This window comes from Ostrinia furnacalis, unplaced genomic scaffold, assembly GCF_004193835.3.
Source record: "Ostrinia furnacalis isolate ACB-3 unplaced genomic scaffold, ASM419383v2 OfSCF3000, whole genome shotgun sequence".
NCBI classification, from domain to species: Eukaryota; Metazoa; Arthropoda; class Insecta; order Lepidoptera; family Crambidae; genus Ostrinia; species Ostrinia furnacalis.
In genome coordinates this window covers 72,449-92,926 of record NW_021133239.1, presented here as the reverse complement: position 1 = coordinate 92,926, position 20,478 = coordinate 72,449, and the positions used below count along the sequence as shown (strand labels likewise).

Sequence of the window (20,478 nt, the reverse complement as noted above, 5' to 3'; positions counted from 1 at the left end):
GTGGTTTACATAAGCTGCATGTTCGTTCATACACGACGAGGCGTGCAGAAAGAGCTCCTAAAGTGTAATGCTGCCCTGGTAATCGGTTGCACTAAAGTGCATTTGCAACCGAACATGCGTGTGCGCGCATTTTTTGCAATATCATTTTTGTATAGTAGATAATATTCGATGAATGGCTTGGAATGTTAAGCAAATTGAGTCGTTATCAGATAATCCCAACTAATATTATAAATGCGAAAGTAACTCTGTCTGTCTGTCTGTCTGTCTGTCTGTCTGTCTGTCTGTCTGTCTGTCTGTCTGTCTGTCTGTTACGCTTTCCCGCTTAAACCTCGCAACCGATTTTGATGAAATTTGGCATAGAGATAGTTTGAGTCCCGGGAAAGAACATAGGATAGTTTTTTTCTCGGTTTTTCCCAACTAATATTATAAATGCGAAAGTAACTCTGTCTGTCTGTCTGTCTGTCTGTCTGTCTGTTACGCTTTCCCGCTTAAACCTCGCAACCGATTTTGATGAAATTTGGCATAGAGATAGTTTGAGTCCCGGGAAAGAACATAGGATAGTTTTTTTCTCGGTTTTTGAAACAGGGACGCGCGCGATAAAGTTTTTCTGTGACAGACAAAATTCCACGCGGGCGAAGCCGCGGGCGGAAAGCTAGTTATTTTATATATACCGACAAGACTCTCAAATGAAAAAATATACTAAATTACAGTTTTGGCTTGAAATAACATAGTGAAAAGTGGTGATTGTGTAATACACACAATGTGTATGTAAAAACTATATTTAATTATGTTTTATTTCCTCCTGAAAGTTTTAAGTTGCTTATTTTTAATTTATCATTAAAATAATGAAACCATTCATTACGCAATTACATCTATAATAAAAATCTTAAATTAAGAAGGTATCTCAAAGTTCACACATTATTCAAATCATAATAATTAATGCTCGGTGCTATTCTTCTAAAGTAGTGCTCAAGCTATGTGGTAAGGTAATGTGGTACAAGTACTGTAATCGTGAGTCGAGGTTTCACTATAATGTACCAGGCTCGCAGGACAGTCGAAGAGTTCGTACGTGCCAAGAAAATGGCGCGGTGCATTTATATGCACTTCGACAGAGATATTTTTGCTCACGAGTGCGCAAGAGACGGCTATATTGCATGGATGTGTGTATCAAAAGGGTAATACTGGTGAATTGGTGACGTCTGAACAACGTATGATCGTGTTACGTACATTTCAATGTGTGTATGGTTGTATTGTCAATGTGGTAGTAGGCTCATGCGCTTTGCCGATATGCATGTAGCGCAGTACAAGCGGCTGAAATTTAGTACTGTTTTCGATACAAATTGAAGGTTTATATCATTATGAAACCATTACCTTTATGAAATGTATGATTCTAAATAGTTATCAATAAATATAAAAATAAACATATCCCCCTAGAGCTAACAAACCAAAATTTAAAAGAAATCTTCAACTGTCTCTTCTACGAGTACGTGCCATAAGACTCTATAGGAGTTATACGAGTATATGGCAGTAAAAGTAAAATAAATAACTGTCAATATTAAAAAGGGTGTTTTCTTCTAATAAATATTGTTAAACCAAAATCAAAAGTTTAATCACGTATTAATTTTATTTAGAAGATAAAAAATATGATCACTGCTGTTGAGAAGATATTAATTTAATATACTAGGGCCTTTCAGTATTTTGTTAGCTTTGTAAAGTTTTGCGTGCAGTGTAATGCAGCGACATACAATGCAAATGTGCAAATGAGCGTGTGTCAAGCGTGCACTCTGCAACTACATGAGCGGCAAGGGCACCTCGCGCTGACGCCGCGATACCACGACCACCTCGCCTGCTCTGCTGTCCTGGTACCAAAGGTTCGCTCGCCACACAACCCTTCTTGTCCTAAAACTATTGCATGCTGAAAAGGACTACTTCAGACCATTGTTTGTAAATTGCTATGTCGTCAGAGCCCGTACAACAATGAGCGCTCCTTGCATACGACTCGTTCGACCGTCCTACAGCAGTTTATTCGCACCAATTTTATTTTTGCGACGAGTCACCCACATGAGTTCTTCGGCCAAGGTCGTCCCGCAAGCCCTAAATGGTGATATAAATCACAGAAATGTATCCACGCAAAATTTGCACAAAGGACATTATGCAGATGTTGACGTGTGGTGTTTATGAATGTCACGAATTTGAGTCACGTGTAGTAGGCCGCCGCGTGGGCTGAGTGAAGCCCACTGCCTCGGTATACGTGCTGCATTTGTGCTCTTTATTTTTACTCCGCAGTTCATCGCCCTTTAAAGCTTCATTACAGAAACTGTATAATGAATTAATGTAAACGGCGTAATCCTCTTGGTGTTCATGCAACTTTTTATTCATATTCAGATGATACAAATTGTGTTTCTAACTAGGCAAATTATGGAATCGTTTGACTTTAAATTCATAACGATTTGTCACCATTTGATGAATCTTTTTTTGCATTTTCATAGCTTAATTATTCATGTGTAGTTTACACACAAAACTTTATAAACTGTTGTTCTTAAAAATGCAATTATTAACTGAAATCTTGTATCTTTAAATTTTCCACTCAAAACGGCAATTTCATAGGTAAACCCCTAAGATTATAAACTTCTAGAATTGTGACGACAATAAAACAGATAATTAAAGTAATAAGATAAAAAATAAACATTGTAATGAGTGACACAGACTCAGTGCAATACAAAGTAACCTTTAGAGCGAGATATCTTGACATTCGATGAATGCATTCAATAATAGGGGCAATTTAGTTTGCGATCTGGGAGCGACAATGCGAAGCTGAGTGTGCAGGAATCTGGCAGGCGCGCACGTCCTCGTTACCGACTGTACATTGCAGGTAGGGTTGCCAACCGTACTATAATATATAGTATTGTACTATATTTCGGGTCTGCGTACTATACAGGGTGTTGATTTCAATACCCGCCATATTTAGGGAGTTGATTAAGTAGCTTATTCTGATCACGAATCAGCAAAAAAACTGACTTCAAATTTTTTTTAATTATATTTTAAATATCTACGATTTCCATAATCGACCACTACAGTGCAGAATAGTCCCCCAACGCAAACGGCGCGCGGCGCTCACCCGGTGACCCGGGCAAACGCTGCGCCCCCCGTCCCGCGCCCCACTACCCGCGCTCGCCCATGAGTCAGTCAACTATCAGCCATAATCAGCTGTGAGTTCAACGACGACTACTGGACGGAGCTTAATCCAAATCTACCCTAAAAATGTAATGAGTAAATTAGTTACTTACACCTTATCACGTTACGAGTTTATTTTTTGTTCTAAAAACTAATTAATTAAGTAGGTCTTTAATAAAAAAACCTTTTACACGAATTTGCTTCCTTCCGCAAAATAAAAATTTTTACAGAAGCTACATTTTTTTTAAATTAAACCATGCTTTTATGTGTGTGATAAGCTTGTACCTACTTATCATTCAAAAGTACTGTAAACAGATGACAATAATGCTCTTTCATACAGGTTCGTTATTCCTTACATTTCTAGCTCTCTACCTTAATAACTTTTACGTCTTTACGATAGTAATTATTAAAATAAAACTTAACTTACCGCAAACTGAACACCTAGAAATAACACACTGGCAAACTCTTGTTCCTTCACTTTCGATAGGAGATAAGACAAGATTTTGTTTTTAAACTCGATTGATTTCAGTATCTAAACAAAATTTCTATCATTTAGCACTTCTTTCATTTAAATACAATAATACCGCCGCACGGATATCGGGCTCGCACTGACAATACATACTTCGCTCATCTTCGTGTTTCGGGCGTCATCGGCGCTCAATCGTGGATCATCGATTTTCTCCATTCATCAGTCCGATTTTGCTTCCCACGTTGAGAGGCTGCGCGCACGCTCCGCGAAATCTAGCTCGTATTTAGAATTCCTAGTACTCAATCGCTATTTCTTTATTTCTTGCCTTGTAACATCAACTTTTCTCTTCCTCTCTGCTTGATAAATGTTTTCTAGTACATAAACTTCTTACTACCGTGTTCTATCTCTGTAAAAATTTGATTTAAAATAATAACGTAATTTAATTTCTATCGGCGTTTAATTTAAATTCCCTGAACGACTGTTAGGCTGTTAGTTAGGTTCAGGTTAAACTTCCATTCTTCATAACTTACATAAAATAATTCATCATCATGTTCGTGATTATTTTAAATGAACTTAATTTCATTACTTACACGAAATAACTATCAAAATGTATTGATATTCTTATCGTTTTAATAATAACGATTGAGCTACTACAAATCATTTGCATTTGAGTATTTTGGAAGCTTGCTATAAGAGCATTAATTATGATAGGACGGATCTTTAGTTAACAAAGATCTTCGGTCATCGAATGTGCAAATTTGCGATTTTTGATTGTTTTCTCGTGCGGTTTTGAGTAGTTAGTGTGTGAACGTGTGATAGTGAGTGTGGTAATAGTGAGTGAGTGTTAGGAATATGCCTAACCATACGTACAGTGCTCGTGAGTAGATACGTAAACATGGTTTACTGTTACGGGAGGGCACGTGGAAACGCATCTGAAGTCGCATCGGTAAGTACCTAACTCTAAACTTAAAGGACATTCCTTTTTAATGTAGGAAGTGAATAATCTGGTAATTTTGTGTAGAAAATACTCCCGCCGTCGCGGTAGGTAGTGGCGGAAAGCGCTCCAATACACTCACACACACATAGGAAACAGCAAACTAATTTAAAACGAACTTTAACTTTAGTTAGTCAAAGAAAAATACCTATTTACACTACCAACTTTACGTATCCTTCAGTAGACTATCCAACATGATAAGCGAGCGATCCGCGTAGCTCGATGGGTGCCCGTGCCACAGTAAACGTATATTGCATTATTGCGAGCCATAGTACAGTTGATGTTGCACGGAAAATATTCGCTAAAAATTCCACTTTCGTTTGTAATTTATTTTTTGGTGGATAATGCGTTTATGTAAGTCATAATATATCACCTAAATAAATATGGCGAGTATTGAAATCAACACCCTGTATACTGTTGAAAAAATATATAGTACGCAAAAATACTATATTTTCAACACCGACAAACCTAACAAACAAATCCTTAATTTAAAAAAAAATAAAAACGCGCCTTTAAAGTAACTTTTAACTGTTAGGATGGCTAAGTCATATAACCTATTGCGCACGTCCTGCCACCTCTTGACTTCATCATCAGGACCCTGGACATCATCTAGCACTAAAGTGCTCGAAAAGACAAATTCAACGAACCCAAACTACACTCGCGAGCAAAAGTATGGAATCACTTACATGAAGTTGTTTCCATGCGATCTTGTGTACTAACGAATTTGTTAGTAACAAAAAAAGTGACACCATTTTAAAGATTAAACTTTTAACTTTAAATTGATACCAAGTTTATTTAAATCACATCAGTATTTAAAAAGATATCCCGGTTAGTGTGAAGAAGTAAGGAAAAAGACATGTATCAACTCTTTGATACGTCGCGAGTTGCGGCCTATTTACCCCCTATAAAAGCACGTGTTTTCGGATTTTGCTTTCACACGTTGATCCTTACACATCTCCGCTTCTTTTGACACCTGGTGTTCTACACCTTCAGAAGCAGCACAAATCGTTGCACTATTGCAAGAAGAGCTCAGCCAGCGGGCTGTCGCACGTCAGCTCCACATAAGCCAGTCCTGGGTTTCGAAAGTTTTAAGACGCTTTCGGGAGACTGGTATCGACGTCCAGCAAGAGCTCAGAAATGTTCGTAGGATAGCTGTTAGCAAGTGGACAGTTCGTCTAAGATATAAGCAATAGAATTTGACTCCAAAAAGGCCTGCCACGGGCTCGAAATTGACGGCAGGTCACCGATAAGCACGCTTTCAATTTGCTCGTACACATCTCGATGATAAGTCGAGCAAGCCACCCCTATAAGCCACTGTTTCAGCGAACCAGCACTGCACAAATCTCTCCCCAGGCCGCCTATAGACCCGACCTTTTCGACTGCTGCACTGCAAACACAGTCTGCATTCAACGGAGAACAAAACTCGCCTCCATTACTCGCCTTCCCATCAAAATAAGTGCGAGCTAATTGAAAGCGTGCTAGTCGGTGACTTACCGTCAGTTTCGAGCCTGTGGCAGACCTTTTTGGAGTCAAATTCTATTGCTCATATCTTAGACGAACTGTCCACTCGCTAACAGCTATCCTACGAACATTTCTGAGCTCTTGCTGGACGTCGATATCAGTCAAATAACGATTTCATAGAGAGTTTGACATGAAAAAACGGTCATCCCTCTGCGATGTGCACCGGCGCTGTTCAGAACTTGGTCTCGGGATAAAGCCACCAGTCTCCTGAAGGCGTCTTAAAACTTTAGAAACCCAAGACTGCCTTATGTGGAGCTGACGTGCGACAGCCCGCTGGCTGAGCCCTTCTTGCAATAGTGCAACGATTTATGCTGCTTCTGAAGGTGTAGAATCCCAGGTAAAGTGTCAAAAGAAGCGGAGATGTGTAAGGATCAACGTGTGAAAGCAAAAATCCGAAAACACGTGCTTTTATAGGGGGTAAATAGGCCGCAACTCGCGACGTATCAAACAGTTGATACATGTCTTTTTCCTTACTTCTTTACATCAGCCGGGATATCTTTTTAAATACTGGTGTGATTTAAATGAATTTGGTATCAATTAAAAGTTAAAAGTTTAATCTTTAAAATGGTGCTACTTTTTTTGTTACTAACAAATTCGTTAGTTCACAAGATCGCGTGGAAACAACTTCATGTAAGTGATTCCATACTTTTGCTTGCAAGTGTAGATGCAATTCCGCCGTTTCGTTTAGAAGTTCCTATGGCCACCTCCAGTCTCCATTCAGCTCAATAGTACCATAATATTGCATTTTCATCGTACTTACATAAGTATACCAAATTTCAGCTCAATCGGTTGAGAAGAACTGGTTTTAAATTCAGGTGCAAGATTTATCCCATACTAAGTAACAAGCCAAGTAAAAATGGTACGCATATCTTTTTTGCGACTAGGTTTCTTAGAGTATTATACCATTTTGGAATCTTGGATAGTTGCGTCAACTTATAAAAAACTTGCCGCAGTAGTGTTCATACTTTTTTTTTACAAAACGATGAGTCAAAGTGGAGTGAAAGTAAAAATCGTTGAAAATTTTAAGGAAATAACATATTTTGATTAACTTTTGTGTAAAAACTGCAAGGATTCTGGGGGTTTTAAGAGTTGGGGTGAACAGCAGCACTACTTAAGTTGCCGATACAAACAAAAAAACAAATATTTGAAAAATGGTGGTCGTGGTAATGTAAAATATCATAAGGGGTGTCAATTTTCGAAGAATTTCGTTATTTATTGTGTAACTTAAAAAATAATTGAGATTGATTTTTTCCTTATTTTTCCTAAAGTAGTCATCACTATGTCCATCCTACGGCGCCGGCTTATCCTTGAATTTTGGGACACGTTGTTTATTTGTCTATTTTTTTGTTTTTTTACCATAAAATACTATTTTTTTTTTAAATGTACTATATTTTTTTACACCTTATTTTGGAAAATACTATATTTCGCTGATGAAATGTTGGCAACGCTAATTGCAGGGTTGACTCTTCAGTGTATATGGTGTTTTTCTTCTCGTTTCTTAATTTATTTCTTGAATTTAAATTATTGTAAAAGGTACAGAAAAATCTTCAGTTTAAACGTTTTAATTGAGTCTGTTGCCATTTCATTATGTAGAAAATTAAATTCACTAACTTCTATGTTTTGAACATGTACGAGACAGTCTTTTGCGATAAAGTTGTGTACATTTAATTTAACCCTTTTGGGTCCGAGGCGGACCATGTCATCCATCAATAGGTACTTTTATCGACTTATTAAAACCGATTTAAGTGAATAAATGACTTGCTCGCGTGTGTTCATCGTTTTGATTAAAAAGGCTGAATAAATCGATTCCTATGAAACTTGTGGATAGTTTCTAGTATTTTTACTCTACTTTTGATCATGTCAGCGCACTATTTAAAATTAAGCCATCATTATACAAACACTTTAACTACTTTAAAAATCCCCTCTGAGTTAAACTTTAAAAATAAATTAAGTTATTGTAGATACTTATGCATTGAAATTGGCAACCCTAGGGATGCACCCCGGCGAATCGATCGGCCGTGACCATGGCAACCCGAGCCTCGGTGCGTGGGTCAGGGCCGTAGCGTTCAAATCCACATATTACTGCAATAGAATCCAGGCCCCAGACTCATAACCGAGAACTTTTCTCAGAAGATTTATAGTGAAATCTAAAAAAGATTTTGTTAAAAAGTTCTTCTCTAAATATGCTGTAAAGATGTTTTAATTGCATTGCTTTAAGGAGCAAACCATAATATAAGTATTCTTTATTCCATCTCAAATAAAATTAAATATTTTAGCAAGAATTCATTTTATAGTGAAGGACTGTAGGCTCTACAATATTATGAGTAATGACCCGGCGAACTTCGTACCGCCTTAGCGTAGAGATTTTCTTAATATTTTTTTCCGTAAGAACCATCCTTGGACTTCCACAAACATTTAAAAAAAAGAATTATCGAAATCGGTTCAGCCGTTCACACGTGATGCCGTGACAACGCGAAACGGGTTTCATTTTTATATATATAGACTAGCTTTGGTCGCCCGCTACGCGGGCTACAAAAGCTAGATCTGCGATGCTGGCCGCTCCGGGCTTCGCCCTACGCGGCGCTCGGCCTGCGGCCTCGCATTCGGAGCTCGGCCTTCGGCCTCGCAAAAATTACACGGGGCGTTTATCGTTCGTGGCAAGGCTCTTTTGCTTTTTTGACGCAACACAAGTTTAACTGTGGTAACTCTCGGGATTTGAACCATCGCTCGGCCTTCGGCCTCGCCTTTCTGTCTGTCACTGGGCTCTAGTCCTTTTTTGACGCATTAAAAATAAATCTATGGCGACTCACAGGCTTTAAGCTATCGCTCGGCCTTCGGCCTCGCCTTTTTCTACGTTAGCTGAGCCCCCCTGCATACAATTTGTATGGAGAGTTTAGTCCCTTTAGGAAAACGGGTGAACGCTTGGCGGCCATCTTGGATTTCCAAAATTTTGCATTTTTTCCTTAATCTGGACCATTTTCCGCGCCGAACCCCATTTTTACTTTTTTTCTAACTTCACCCAATCCCGTAAAACAATTCCTTAAAACCACCCATGTCCCAAAATTTTGAGTTTCCGTAACTCCCAGTGTTGCCAGGTCATCGAGCTAAAAATGGTCAAATGTCATTAGTTTGACCTATTTGCAGGAGGCGTCATCCAAATTTCTGACCGAAAGTCGTTATTTCCATTTTTTACATTTTTGGACCAAAACTCTCAAAGTATGGCAACACTGGAAATTTTAGTTTTCCCAAACGATACTCCTTGACAAACTACATAATCGCCACATACAACCCGACTTTCCCAAATTTTGCCAACTACCCGAGAAACGCATTTGAAAAACCAGAAAACTGAAACTTTTTACAAAATGGCCACCCGCTCAGCCGCCATCTTGAATTTCTGACATTTCGGATTTTTCCCATAGTCTGGGTCGTATAACCGACCAAACCCCATTTTTAGATTTTTTCTGCCATATCTCCTTCTGTCCGTCCTTAACTTTAAAGACACCCATGTCGAAAAAAATACTTTTCCCCGTAGCTCCCAGTGTTGCCAGGTGATCGAGATGAAAATGGTCAAATGTCATTTGCACGACCCCTTTGCAGGAGGCGTCGTCCAAATTTTTGACCGGAAGTCGTTATTTCTACTTTCGACATTTTTGGACCAAATCTCCCAAAGTGTGGCAACACTGGAGAAATTTCTTCACCCAAGCGAAACCTCTCGACAAGACACACAACCGCCTCATACAACTCGACTTTCCAAAATGTTGCCAACTACTCGAAAAATGAATTCCAAAATTTCGAAATTTTCAACTTTTTACAAAATGGCCGCCCACGCCGCCGCCATCTTGATTTTCTGACATTTCGGATTTTTCCCATAATCTGGGTCGTATATCCGCCAAACCTCATTTTTATTTTTTTTCTGCCATTATTCTTTCTGTCTGTCACTAACTTTAAAGACACCCATGTCGCAAAAAAAACTTTTCCCCATAACTTTCAGTGTTGCCAGACTTTTTTCGTAAAAATGGCGAAATGTCATTCGGGTCCCCAAACGTCACCAAACTGCATACCGAGTTTTTGGAATTTCTGGAAATTTCCATTTTCTACTATCCGGGGCCGTGGTGGAAAATTTTCTACCAAAATGGTAGTTTTTTCCGATTCATGGCAACACTCGAGGAACAAACCAACAATCGCCTGGAACATTGTACCCCGCTCCAGTGTCGCCATCTACCGGAAAATTGCTGTCAAAGTTTAGAAATTTTTTGATCGCAACAAAATGGCCGACGGCTCAGCCGCCATCTTGTTTTTTGATAATCTGTGAATGGGGCTCTGAAGCAGACTATATGAGTCACAAACACTCAAAAGAATTTTTCAAAAACAATTGCGCATCTCGGAGTGACACCTCCCTAAAAACACCCCGAAATCGCATTTTCAATCCAAGATGGCGGCGCGGCCATTTTGTTTTTCTAATTTTTTCTCAATTTTTTTAGCACACCTTGGCAACCCCAACCAACCACCAAAAAATAAAAAATTCAGGACCAAAGACAAAAAAGTTAGTGTCTCAAAAAATGCCGCCATTTTGTTTTTTGATTCAAAAAATATAAAAAACCTGGGTGTCAAAAAATCTAGTAAAAAACAAACACCAACAACTTTACCCCCCTCCCCTCTAAATACCCCAAAAATACCCCTGATCAGTCAGTGAGTCAGTGAGTGAGTAGGAATCGAGCTTTATATAATATAGATAGATGTAGACTTATTAGAGCGTTCGGCCGTTTGACGTAGTGGTTCAGTACCTCTAGCATGAACAACTTTCGTCTTCGAATCGTTTGCGTACTCGATAAAATTCGATACTCAATCTTCGAATTAAACGATAACGTGACAATTTTGATTCTCAAAATAAGTAACGTGCAACCACATCTCATACTAAGTTCACTTTACGACACGTTCACAAGGGCGCTGTTGTGGTTTTCTTACTAAATCTTTTGATGGCGATTCGAGTACGCAAACGATTTGAACTCGAAAGTTTTTCGTGCTAGCTGTACTGAACGGATTACTATGCAGTGAGGTCCCGGGTTCGATTCTCGGCCGGGCAGAAATTGAAAAGATGATTTTTAATTTCTGTGACGGGTATGGGTGTTACTATGTATAACATATAGGGGAGAGTTCGGTATATTGTACCGCCGGGTAAATTGTACCACCCTCATATTTCGTAAAGTATTTATTGAATGTCTGTAATTGCAACACTCAGCGATACACAACTAAAATCAATTAATATCGGCCATGTGGTTTTTGCCGTGACAACAAACACGTGTGTTTTATTTTGAAAAGTATTTTTTCATTGTTTTCAAGTAACTTTTGACAATACATGTTTAGTTTGTAATTTTGTTAAATTTAATCACAGGGTGTTTCTAATATATTATTTAGAAGCGTAAATTAGTGTGGATTACAATTATTTGAAACATTTTTCGGTATTTATAAGCTATATTTTTTACCGATTTTTTAAAAGCACTATCACCTAGTCGGCTAAATTGTACCACATCAAGTTGTATGGAACTTTACCAAAGGATTTTGATTTTTTTTTTAGTAAATCATATTTTGTAATTATAATAGCGTAGTTATGTTTGACTAACAATAAATGAAAGCAAAAGACTGGCAAAGTAGATTAGGTACAAGTGTGCGTTACGATAATTGGAATTACAAAACTTGTAATCAAAATCGTGATAACGTGTAAAAAAATATCGGTTGTCTATGTTATTAACTACTGTTTCTTTTCGTTTCCTAATTTTTAAGAATGTATCGTATAATATTTTGCCATAGTTTTTTTATAGGCTTGAAATTTATTGAAATCCAATTTAGTAACCCTGTGGTACAAATTATCGAACCGGTTGGCTAAATTGGACCGAAGCTCTGAACTCGTACTTTGTTGATTTGTGCTAAATATACAACAATCATGTTAATTAATACTTATGAAATAGTAAGTTGAATAATGTATCTTTTATTATATACCATGGACATTAGCAAAAACAAAAGAAAACCATGTGTAAAATGGGTTTGAAAAAAACTGGTCCAAATTAGCGGACTCTTATCTATTTAAAAAGTATATAAGTAGTATATCCGTTAAGCTAGCAACCATAACACAAGCATATAAGTTGCTTACTTTGGGGCTAGCTGGCGCTGTGCGAAATTGTCCAAAGATTTATTTATTTCTGTTTTGTATTTTCTGCAGTATTTTTTGTCATGTTTTTATTATTACTTTTTCATATGAGGTTCCTACCTATAGAGCGCAGATCGATAACTTCATAGTTGCTGGCCATTAAAATCATATTATTAAAATGCTCTTCCTCATGTAAACCGAACCGGTCAAGGGTGCGTAGCGGACACAATGTCAAGGCTGCCTCGGTGAAGGCTGCGCCCCTGAGGCAAGGCTGTGAAACCTGAAAGCATTATACTCGTAATACTCGGTGGCTAAAAGCCTTTTAAACCCATTACCACCATTACATTCAATTTCCATAGTCATCAAACACATCTCTCTAGCAAATCTATATTTTTTGTGAACATCACAAACAGAAGGGGACTTTGAGTGAGATGCATTTGGTCTTTCCCAAATCGACTCTTTTGACCGATACAGATAAACACAAAAATGAACATTAACATCTCAATTGAATCCAAAACCGGTTGAATCGTCATATAAATTGCTATTGGCTTAGTAAATCTCGAGATTGTTACGTTTTTATTGCTCTTGGCATAAAGCACATCAGGTAATATTGCAGATTTCTTATCAATGACCTTCATTGCAACTCTGGACTTGCACAATCAGAAACATAAAGTTATGTTCTCTGATTATTCGTGTCAACTGAATGTTCTTTGTTTTTTTACTGATATGCATTTTTGATCCTTGATAATACTGTAAATGTACTAATGGGTCACTTTGGTATGACCTAAAGATAACAGCTTTTACGTCATAACCCAGAGGTGAATGACTTACAATATTGTTATTATCAAAGTATGAGGTGTAAAAAAGAAAATTAAGACGATCAATATTTTTAAAGTTTTAATTAAGTCACTGCTTAATTGAACTTTAATCACGCGTCACGTTAATTTAAAGGATGTGATTAGAAGTAAGAATTAATGCTTCGGTTTTGCTAAGTACTTGAAGTTTATTCATTTGCTACCCGTGACCGTGACCGTGGCGAACCTTGATAAAGTACTACCTACTTACTTACAAAGTAACATACGTTACATGCGTGGAGTAGGTAGGTACTTGATAGGTAATAAAGATCGGGTTTATTATCACACCTTCATTATTTGTGTTCATAATATTGTGCTGGTGAAATATTGTAGAATTTATCATTTCTCTTCGCTAGCACAATGGTAAAATGTAATAAACACCTCCTTTCCAACTAAAACCATCAAGATACACAATAAGAGCTGAGACGACTGTATTTAATACCCAGAATAGGATGAAATGGCTATTTAATGTCTGAAACTATTTTTCTTTAAAGGTTTCAGTACTATGAAATATACCTTTCTTCTCCTAATAAAGTATTATACATACAAATTTTACTATTCCAAGGTATTATTAACTGTAGCTTTAATAAAAAATAGACAGGGCACGTGCTTCAGAAATACGTGTGACCATGACCCCTGCTCGGTCACACCGTCGGGGTTGATGGAGGCGTGGGAGGGGTTCAAAGCGAAGGCCGCGCAGCTCGCGGGGAGGGGGCAGAGTGAATAGACCTTTTAGAGGCTCACTTGTTTCCATACCAACTGATCAAACGCCTTCGGTAATGATAGCAATTAGCTGGATTTACACGACACTTGTTGATGTGTTATGAAACAATTTATTATAAGTGTTGCGAGTGACGCGCATGCGACCTCGGCCAAGGTTGCGAGCCAGCACTTCCCTGTGTACTCACACAACACGGTACGTATCTACATACGTATGTGTCATCTCGATTGAACGCTTGTAGAGCAAAGCGATTCTATATTGTCTTCCGGACTTCACAACTTAACACATTACCAAGTAAATGAATTATCATAGAATGAGCAAGTTTATCGAAGACTTGTTAATTATTATAATTGTGGGTCACCTTATTAAAGAATAAATATAGGTAAACATTAACTTCTATCAAAACATGATTTGATAAATTAAAAGAGGTAAGTATGAGTATTCAAGGTTAACTATACTGTATAAACCCAAAATAACATTTTTCCGTTCTATAAATATCTAGACTCGGTCGTATTTCGGGCAATTCTTCGATCACGTACTTTAATCAGCAGAATAATGTTTAAAAAAAAACTATTTTCCTTACAAAAAGTGTCATTCATCGGATAAGTTATATATTATATAGCGTTATTAACGGTAATTAATCGATACAGAACAACACATATTATAACTTCATATAGCTCTACATTATGACATCAGTCATAGATAAAGAAATAACGTAGGTTCTTTAACGTTCCCTTGTTTTATTTGCTTTAGAATAATTACGATTTCGTTCAAGATGTTTTCCCTGGATCTTACTTAATTAGAATGAGATGTTGCAGAAGTAATTTTCCCTAAATTACTCTTCCACCGCAAAAATGAAACGTACCTATTTACATTGAATGATCTTCCATTTTCAAACATAGCATCATGATTATGTACCTTCATACAAAGTATGGAAGTACTTTGTATGACATTGAAATAAATATAACAAATAGTCTCATAGAAAGGATTAATGAAGACCTTGTTGATAAAATTGCATTATATAAATTATGAATATCGTCCTAAAATCAGGAAGGCAGAGAGCGATAATATCACAAATGATTATCAGCGGGAAGTAATTTGCTCTAACAGAAGGTTATGTGGTGATAACGCGCTGTGTGATACTCTGGCACAAAATATATAGGGCACGTATTTCGATGCATTAAGGTTCTAATTTGCATGCGAACTCACATCATACGACTTGTGCAAATTCCTGTGTGTATAGAATTCTGATACTTTACTGATACTTCAAAAATTACCTCCAACATAATGGTGTACCTAGTCGTCATGAGATGTGACCACATAAAAGCGATACGTCATATTGTATTTCATATTGATAATCTTCAAATGTTAGTTGCCTGACATAGGAAATATTCTGCCCCTGTGAGTATTATTAAAAGATTCTCTGAAATTGGAATAATATCATTTTAGTCTGATATTTTTCATACAATTTTAAAAGGTCGATGAAGATCTCCTATTATATTTATGTCAATATGATTTTATTAGATTCTACAAAATTATTACATACTACAAAAACTTATCCGTTTGCATAAATTATACTATTAAAGGTCAAGAAGGAACAACATTGTTTGAGATTGTTTATTTAGTCATTGCACTTCTATGTTCGTCATTTACCTATGTTTTCCTGAGTAATTTACATGTAGTTTTTAGAAGTAAGAAGATGAGTTTTCAATGTTAAAAAAAATTAGAATTCATGACGTTGTTGAATAATACATTTGAAAGACGAGCATATTAGTGCCTTTTTCCTATAATGCAGATTTCGGCACGCGTGCAGATCTGGTCATTTCATTATTTCATAGTACATTTTTTTTCCTATTCTGCGGGCTACACGCACGCGGAACGGATAATCACAGGAAAAGGGCACTAACATCACTCAGCTCACTATGTCGGTAGATCTATCTATACTCTACTCCAACTATTTCATTTTCATCGTCAATCACTCTTCATTATCTCTCCCATAGTATTAAGTCTCTGTCTATTTATCCAGGGACGCTTCCGATCGAATGACCATCTACTATCCTTGGAAGAACAAGGCCAACAATACTTCCGCCAGCCTACTTTATTAGTTGATTTGACATTTTCCGATAACTTGATAATAAACTTATTTGGTCGATGAAGGGTCGATGGTACGACTGAAAACACATTATTGCTAACGGTGGAGGCTCACAAAGTCTAAGGATAAATAAAAGTTGGAAGACAGAGTACCTACAGTAAACTATTATAGTCTCTAAGCCCCAGTTATACGTAGTTGATAATTTGAAGCAGCTAATTCAAACAAAGACATTTTAGATAAAAATATAGGTGGATCTGGTTTAAAGAAAGGTTAAAAAATCTTTCAAAATCACGCAGCCAAGCCGCAGTGCGTTAAAATAAACTCCAAGACAGAGCGGCTTCAAAGTCGAGACTAAAGTTAAAGTCCTTTCCGTGTCCTTTACGTAACCCTGACCTGCCGAGCCAGAACAATTTAGTCCTGTTCCAGCGCGAATTAAATGAGTCACTTGGATGGCTGTCAGATCCTCGCTCCGGCTCCGCAAACTATCAGGGTGCAGGGGTCGCGCGCACCTGTTGCGCCCGCGCATATGACATTGCCAGATAAGATATGGCTATTATTTTGTCACTGTTATCGGCCCAATGTCACAGTGACCTCAATGACACCGAATGACGCGTCGTCACTACACGGCGTTCTGACCTTGTGATAATTATCTAATCTTCCATTCGCAAAAATAAAGGTACTGTTACGGGATTATTTATGTATATTCAAACTTCTCTGCGTTTTTTTAATAAATGTTTAATTGTCGTATTTGTAGTAAATAAAATCATTGAAGAATTGACTCTATCATGTACTTACGTTCGTATGTAATGAAATGGTTGATTTTTCTTCCAGATTTATGAGTTCATCTATACTTATAATAAATCTGTAGAGAGGTCAATTCTGTACATGAAATAACTATCAGGGGGTGATTAGTGATCGATACTGATGCCATAAATGCAATCAGTAAATTTTTTGTCTGTCTGTCTGTCCGTCTGTATGTTCCTTATAGAAACAAAAACTACTAGACGGATTTTAACGAAACTTGGTACAATTATTCTTCATACTCCTGGGCAGGTTATAGTATACTTAGGAATTCCCACGGGAACAGGAATTAGCGGGAAAATCCTTTTGTATGAAATATCTAAACCGCTTAAGTTAGACGCTTGAAATTTGGCATGTAGGGTACCTTAGTAAACTTAAAGCTTAGTTACAACAAGTAATTCCCGAAATTCCTACGGGAACGGGAATTAGTGGGTAAATCTTTTGTATGAAAAATCTAAACCGCTTAAGTTAGACGCTTGAAATTTGAGATGCAGGTACCTTAGTAAACTCAAAGCTTAGTTACAACAGGATATTGCAAAATTCCCACGGGAATGGGAGTTAGCTGGAAAAAACATTTGTATGAAAAAATCTAAACCTCAAAAGTTTCTCAAAAGTTGAAATAAAGTTGCTGTAAACTTAATATTGAAATTTTCATAAAAATAGGAAATGTATTTTTTTGATAAATAGGAAAAACCTGAAAAAATTTTTGGTACTAAATGTTTTTTATTTCTTTCAAAATTAAAGCTTTTTAAGGAAAATTACTTCCGTTGAAATTTTAGGAACCAAATAGAAATTTAATAGAAAAATTCTAATAAAAAACCAACATGAATCGTTTAATGTATCAATGTTACTTTCATAATCTTAGATTATGATAATGGCGTTTAATTTATATAAAAGCAAAATTATTGCGAATAATAAAAACATTTTAATTTTTTCAATTTCACACGTGATATGCATTGAAGATAGTGTAATTATTTCCTATAATATCAAACACCCACGACGTTATCACTCACGTGCCCGAGCGCATGTTTAACTAAGATGCTAAATGAGATTTTTTGTTTGCATCGTTTAAAGAATACGAATAAAGGACAATCGCAATCCGGTTTTGATGGTCAAAAAGTTTGTATTGTTTAGGTCAGGTATCTAAGTAACACTAATATAAAATATAAAGAGAACTGATATTGACTGATTGGTTTCAGAAGCCTTCAGTTTTTTCTGAAGCTTGGTGTTCTTAAACCATTTTTAGTCCTTGATTGCCATAAGTCTTGCGATCGCCCTTCTCTATAGTCCCAGAAGACATAATAAACCAATATTTTAACTTCATACGTCTCTTTCCACATACATTTCAGATTCTTATAGAAAAGTCGAAAAAATTCGTTATCACGAAAATTTTCAGGTGAATTTCTCAATGAGATATCACGTTATGCTCTATTGTGCAACAATTTGAAAACGAAGTTGTCAACGGTGACATACCTAATTGGAAATTATCTTACTTTAATACCTATGGAGGGCTCTTTTCAAAACCTGAATAATTTTCCCTGGATAATTTTCTTCTCAACACATACTCTGACGCTGAAAGTATCGTTTATATCCTGTTCTATCTATCAAACTTAGCTGCTTTTATACATTTACATAATATGTTGTTTTTGGGATAGTCTTTCATTTATAATTTACTTTGTCGATGCTAACAATTATAGAAATGGAGATTTTGGAAAAATGTCGTGTATGGCAAATGATCTTCTAAGTAAGGCTAAGCTATGTTTTAAATAAAAAGAGACTCTTATGAGATAAAAAATTCATGGTCAACTTTTTGCTTTGCACCTTGAACTTAACTTATAAACTGCCATATAAAACTCTACATTTATTTTTAAGAGTTTTTATGCGGAAAATTTGACTTGACTGTTCGTTTGAGTATTTAAAACAACATTCAAAAGTTCACTTGGCTAAATCATGTATGCCAGATTGTCTCTATAAAAACTTTAAGTAGACTCTTGAGGAAAATCTATCTATTGAATAGTAAATAATACTCGTAGGTACGAGTAGTTCCAATAAATACAAACAAGATGGTTAATTAGTAAATGCAAAAACGACAGATCAGTGCAGTATGTCGTACCGCGGCCTTCGCGTCATGACGCGGAAGCGAGCAACACGTTACAATTTTCCGAAGCAGGAAGTATTTGCCTCGGCCAAGGTGAGGCAAAATTCTGGTCAATCACAACATTGTTTATCGACATGTCACCTAGTTTCTATAATCCAAGGTTCTCGAAAAATTTATACAAACAAACATTTTAAACATAAATAACCGCTAATACCACGTCCTAGCAGAATTGACCTTGATAAAATACTTACGTAAACTGTAAATTTATTCGATACCTTCGTGAATCTATCTGAATTAACCTAATACTTTTAGGAAGTTACATAATAATTTTCAATGTCAATTTTATTTTTCTGAATATTTTTAGGTAGGCATTCGACAATTTATGCCCGAAATAAACAATAGGCGCAATTCGTTATCAATTACAGACGATTGAAGTAACTAGATATGCTTATTTTCCATCTGATCAGAAATTATTACTACATAATAACAATCAATAAACAGGTAAGCACCTGCCAATATTATTAATCTAAGAAACTCTACATTAAATCTTACCTAGATCTGGAATGGAGCTGGATGGTTCCTCGAAGGAGGGTGGTTTGAGAAGCCGTGGTGGCGGCGGAGGCGGCGGTGGCGGCGGCGGCCTCATGCACTGGATCACCGAGTGCGCGGCCATCGGCGCCGGCGCAGCCAGCAGCACGGGCGCGCGGAACTCCTTGCCCGGCGGCGCCGGCAGCTCCAGCCGCCGCACCGCCGGCATCACCTCCATCTCGTACCCCACATCGGCCGGCTCGCGCTTAGGCGACAACTTGGGAAAACACTGCATTGTTCCGTCCTCAAAAACTTCGAGTTCAAGTCTCTATATCAGTCTAATTCAACAAAAAAACTGTTCAAAAGTTCTTAAACAATCCACACATAATTAATAAATACACATAGAATGCGGAAATCTTCTTGTTTACATTGACATTTCAGCGCATTTTGTTTACTGTTGCATGGGAAGTGCAAGGCCGGCGGGGTGAGCGCGTATCGTGCGTGCGCGGCACGCCGCTCCTCGCTGCTCGCGAGAGTCGTTCGCTCGCGGCGGCTAACTTTCTCTCACTGGCGTGGCGGGCGGCCGCGGCTGGACGAAAGTGAATCTGCACGGCGCCCCGCGCCCCGCGCCCGCGCCCCAGGTGCTGCCCTGCGCCCTGCGCCCTGCGACCTGCTCCCTGCAGCGCCCGCCCAGCGCCGACGACGCCGCTGCAACGCCCATCCGACATCAACTTTAACCTTAACTCTGACCTTTACTCGAGTGCACTGTACCCCGACGACACCTTGCAATATCTATTACTATTCTAACACAAAAGAGCACGTATCTATGAAATAGCGCTGAAATTAGGTATAGTTCAATAGAAAAAAAACTGTGCTAATTGATTAATTACTTAAAATATGTACATTCGCGTAATCAACTGTGAAAAACTAAATATTTAATACATAATTAAACCAAAATGGCATTATTGATATTAACGTTTTGCTACTGAGTTCAGCGACTTTAAAGCTCTACCTACACCACCTACAAAAACGTTTAATTCCGAGGATAAAAAAACCTTCCTATAATATAATTTAACTAAGA

General features: G+C 37.4%; 1 protein-coding gene and 1 long non-coding RNA gene across 2 annotated transcripts in view; one reads left to right on the top strand and one right to left on the bottom strand.

Moving 5' to 3' along the window:
- The window catches only part of Eip75B (Ecdysone-induced protein 75B), a 111,289-nt gene extending 91,312 nt beyond the window's left edge, over window positions 1-19,977 (bottom strand). The window contains exon 1 of the mRNA XM_028310312.1: window positions 19,422-19,977. Coding sequence (XP_028166113.1) covers window positions 19,422-19,692 — 271 coding nt within the window. The 5' untranslated portion in view covers window positions 19,693-19,977. The remainder of the gene's footprint in view (window positions 1-19,421) is intronic.
- Window positions 3,374-4,763, top strand: LOC114356921 (uncharacterized). Its single transcript, XR_003656261.1, has 2 exons — window positions 3,374-3,938; window positions 4,355-4,763. It is a non-coding gene; the product is annotated as an uncharacterized LOC114356921 (long non-coding RNA).
- Window positions 19,978-20,478: the final 501 nt, after the last annotated feature.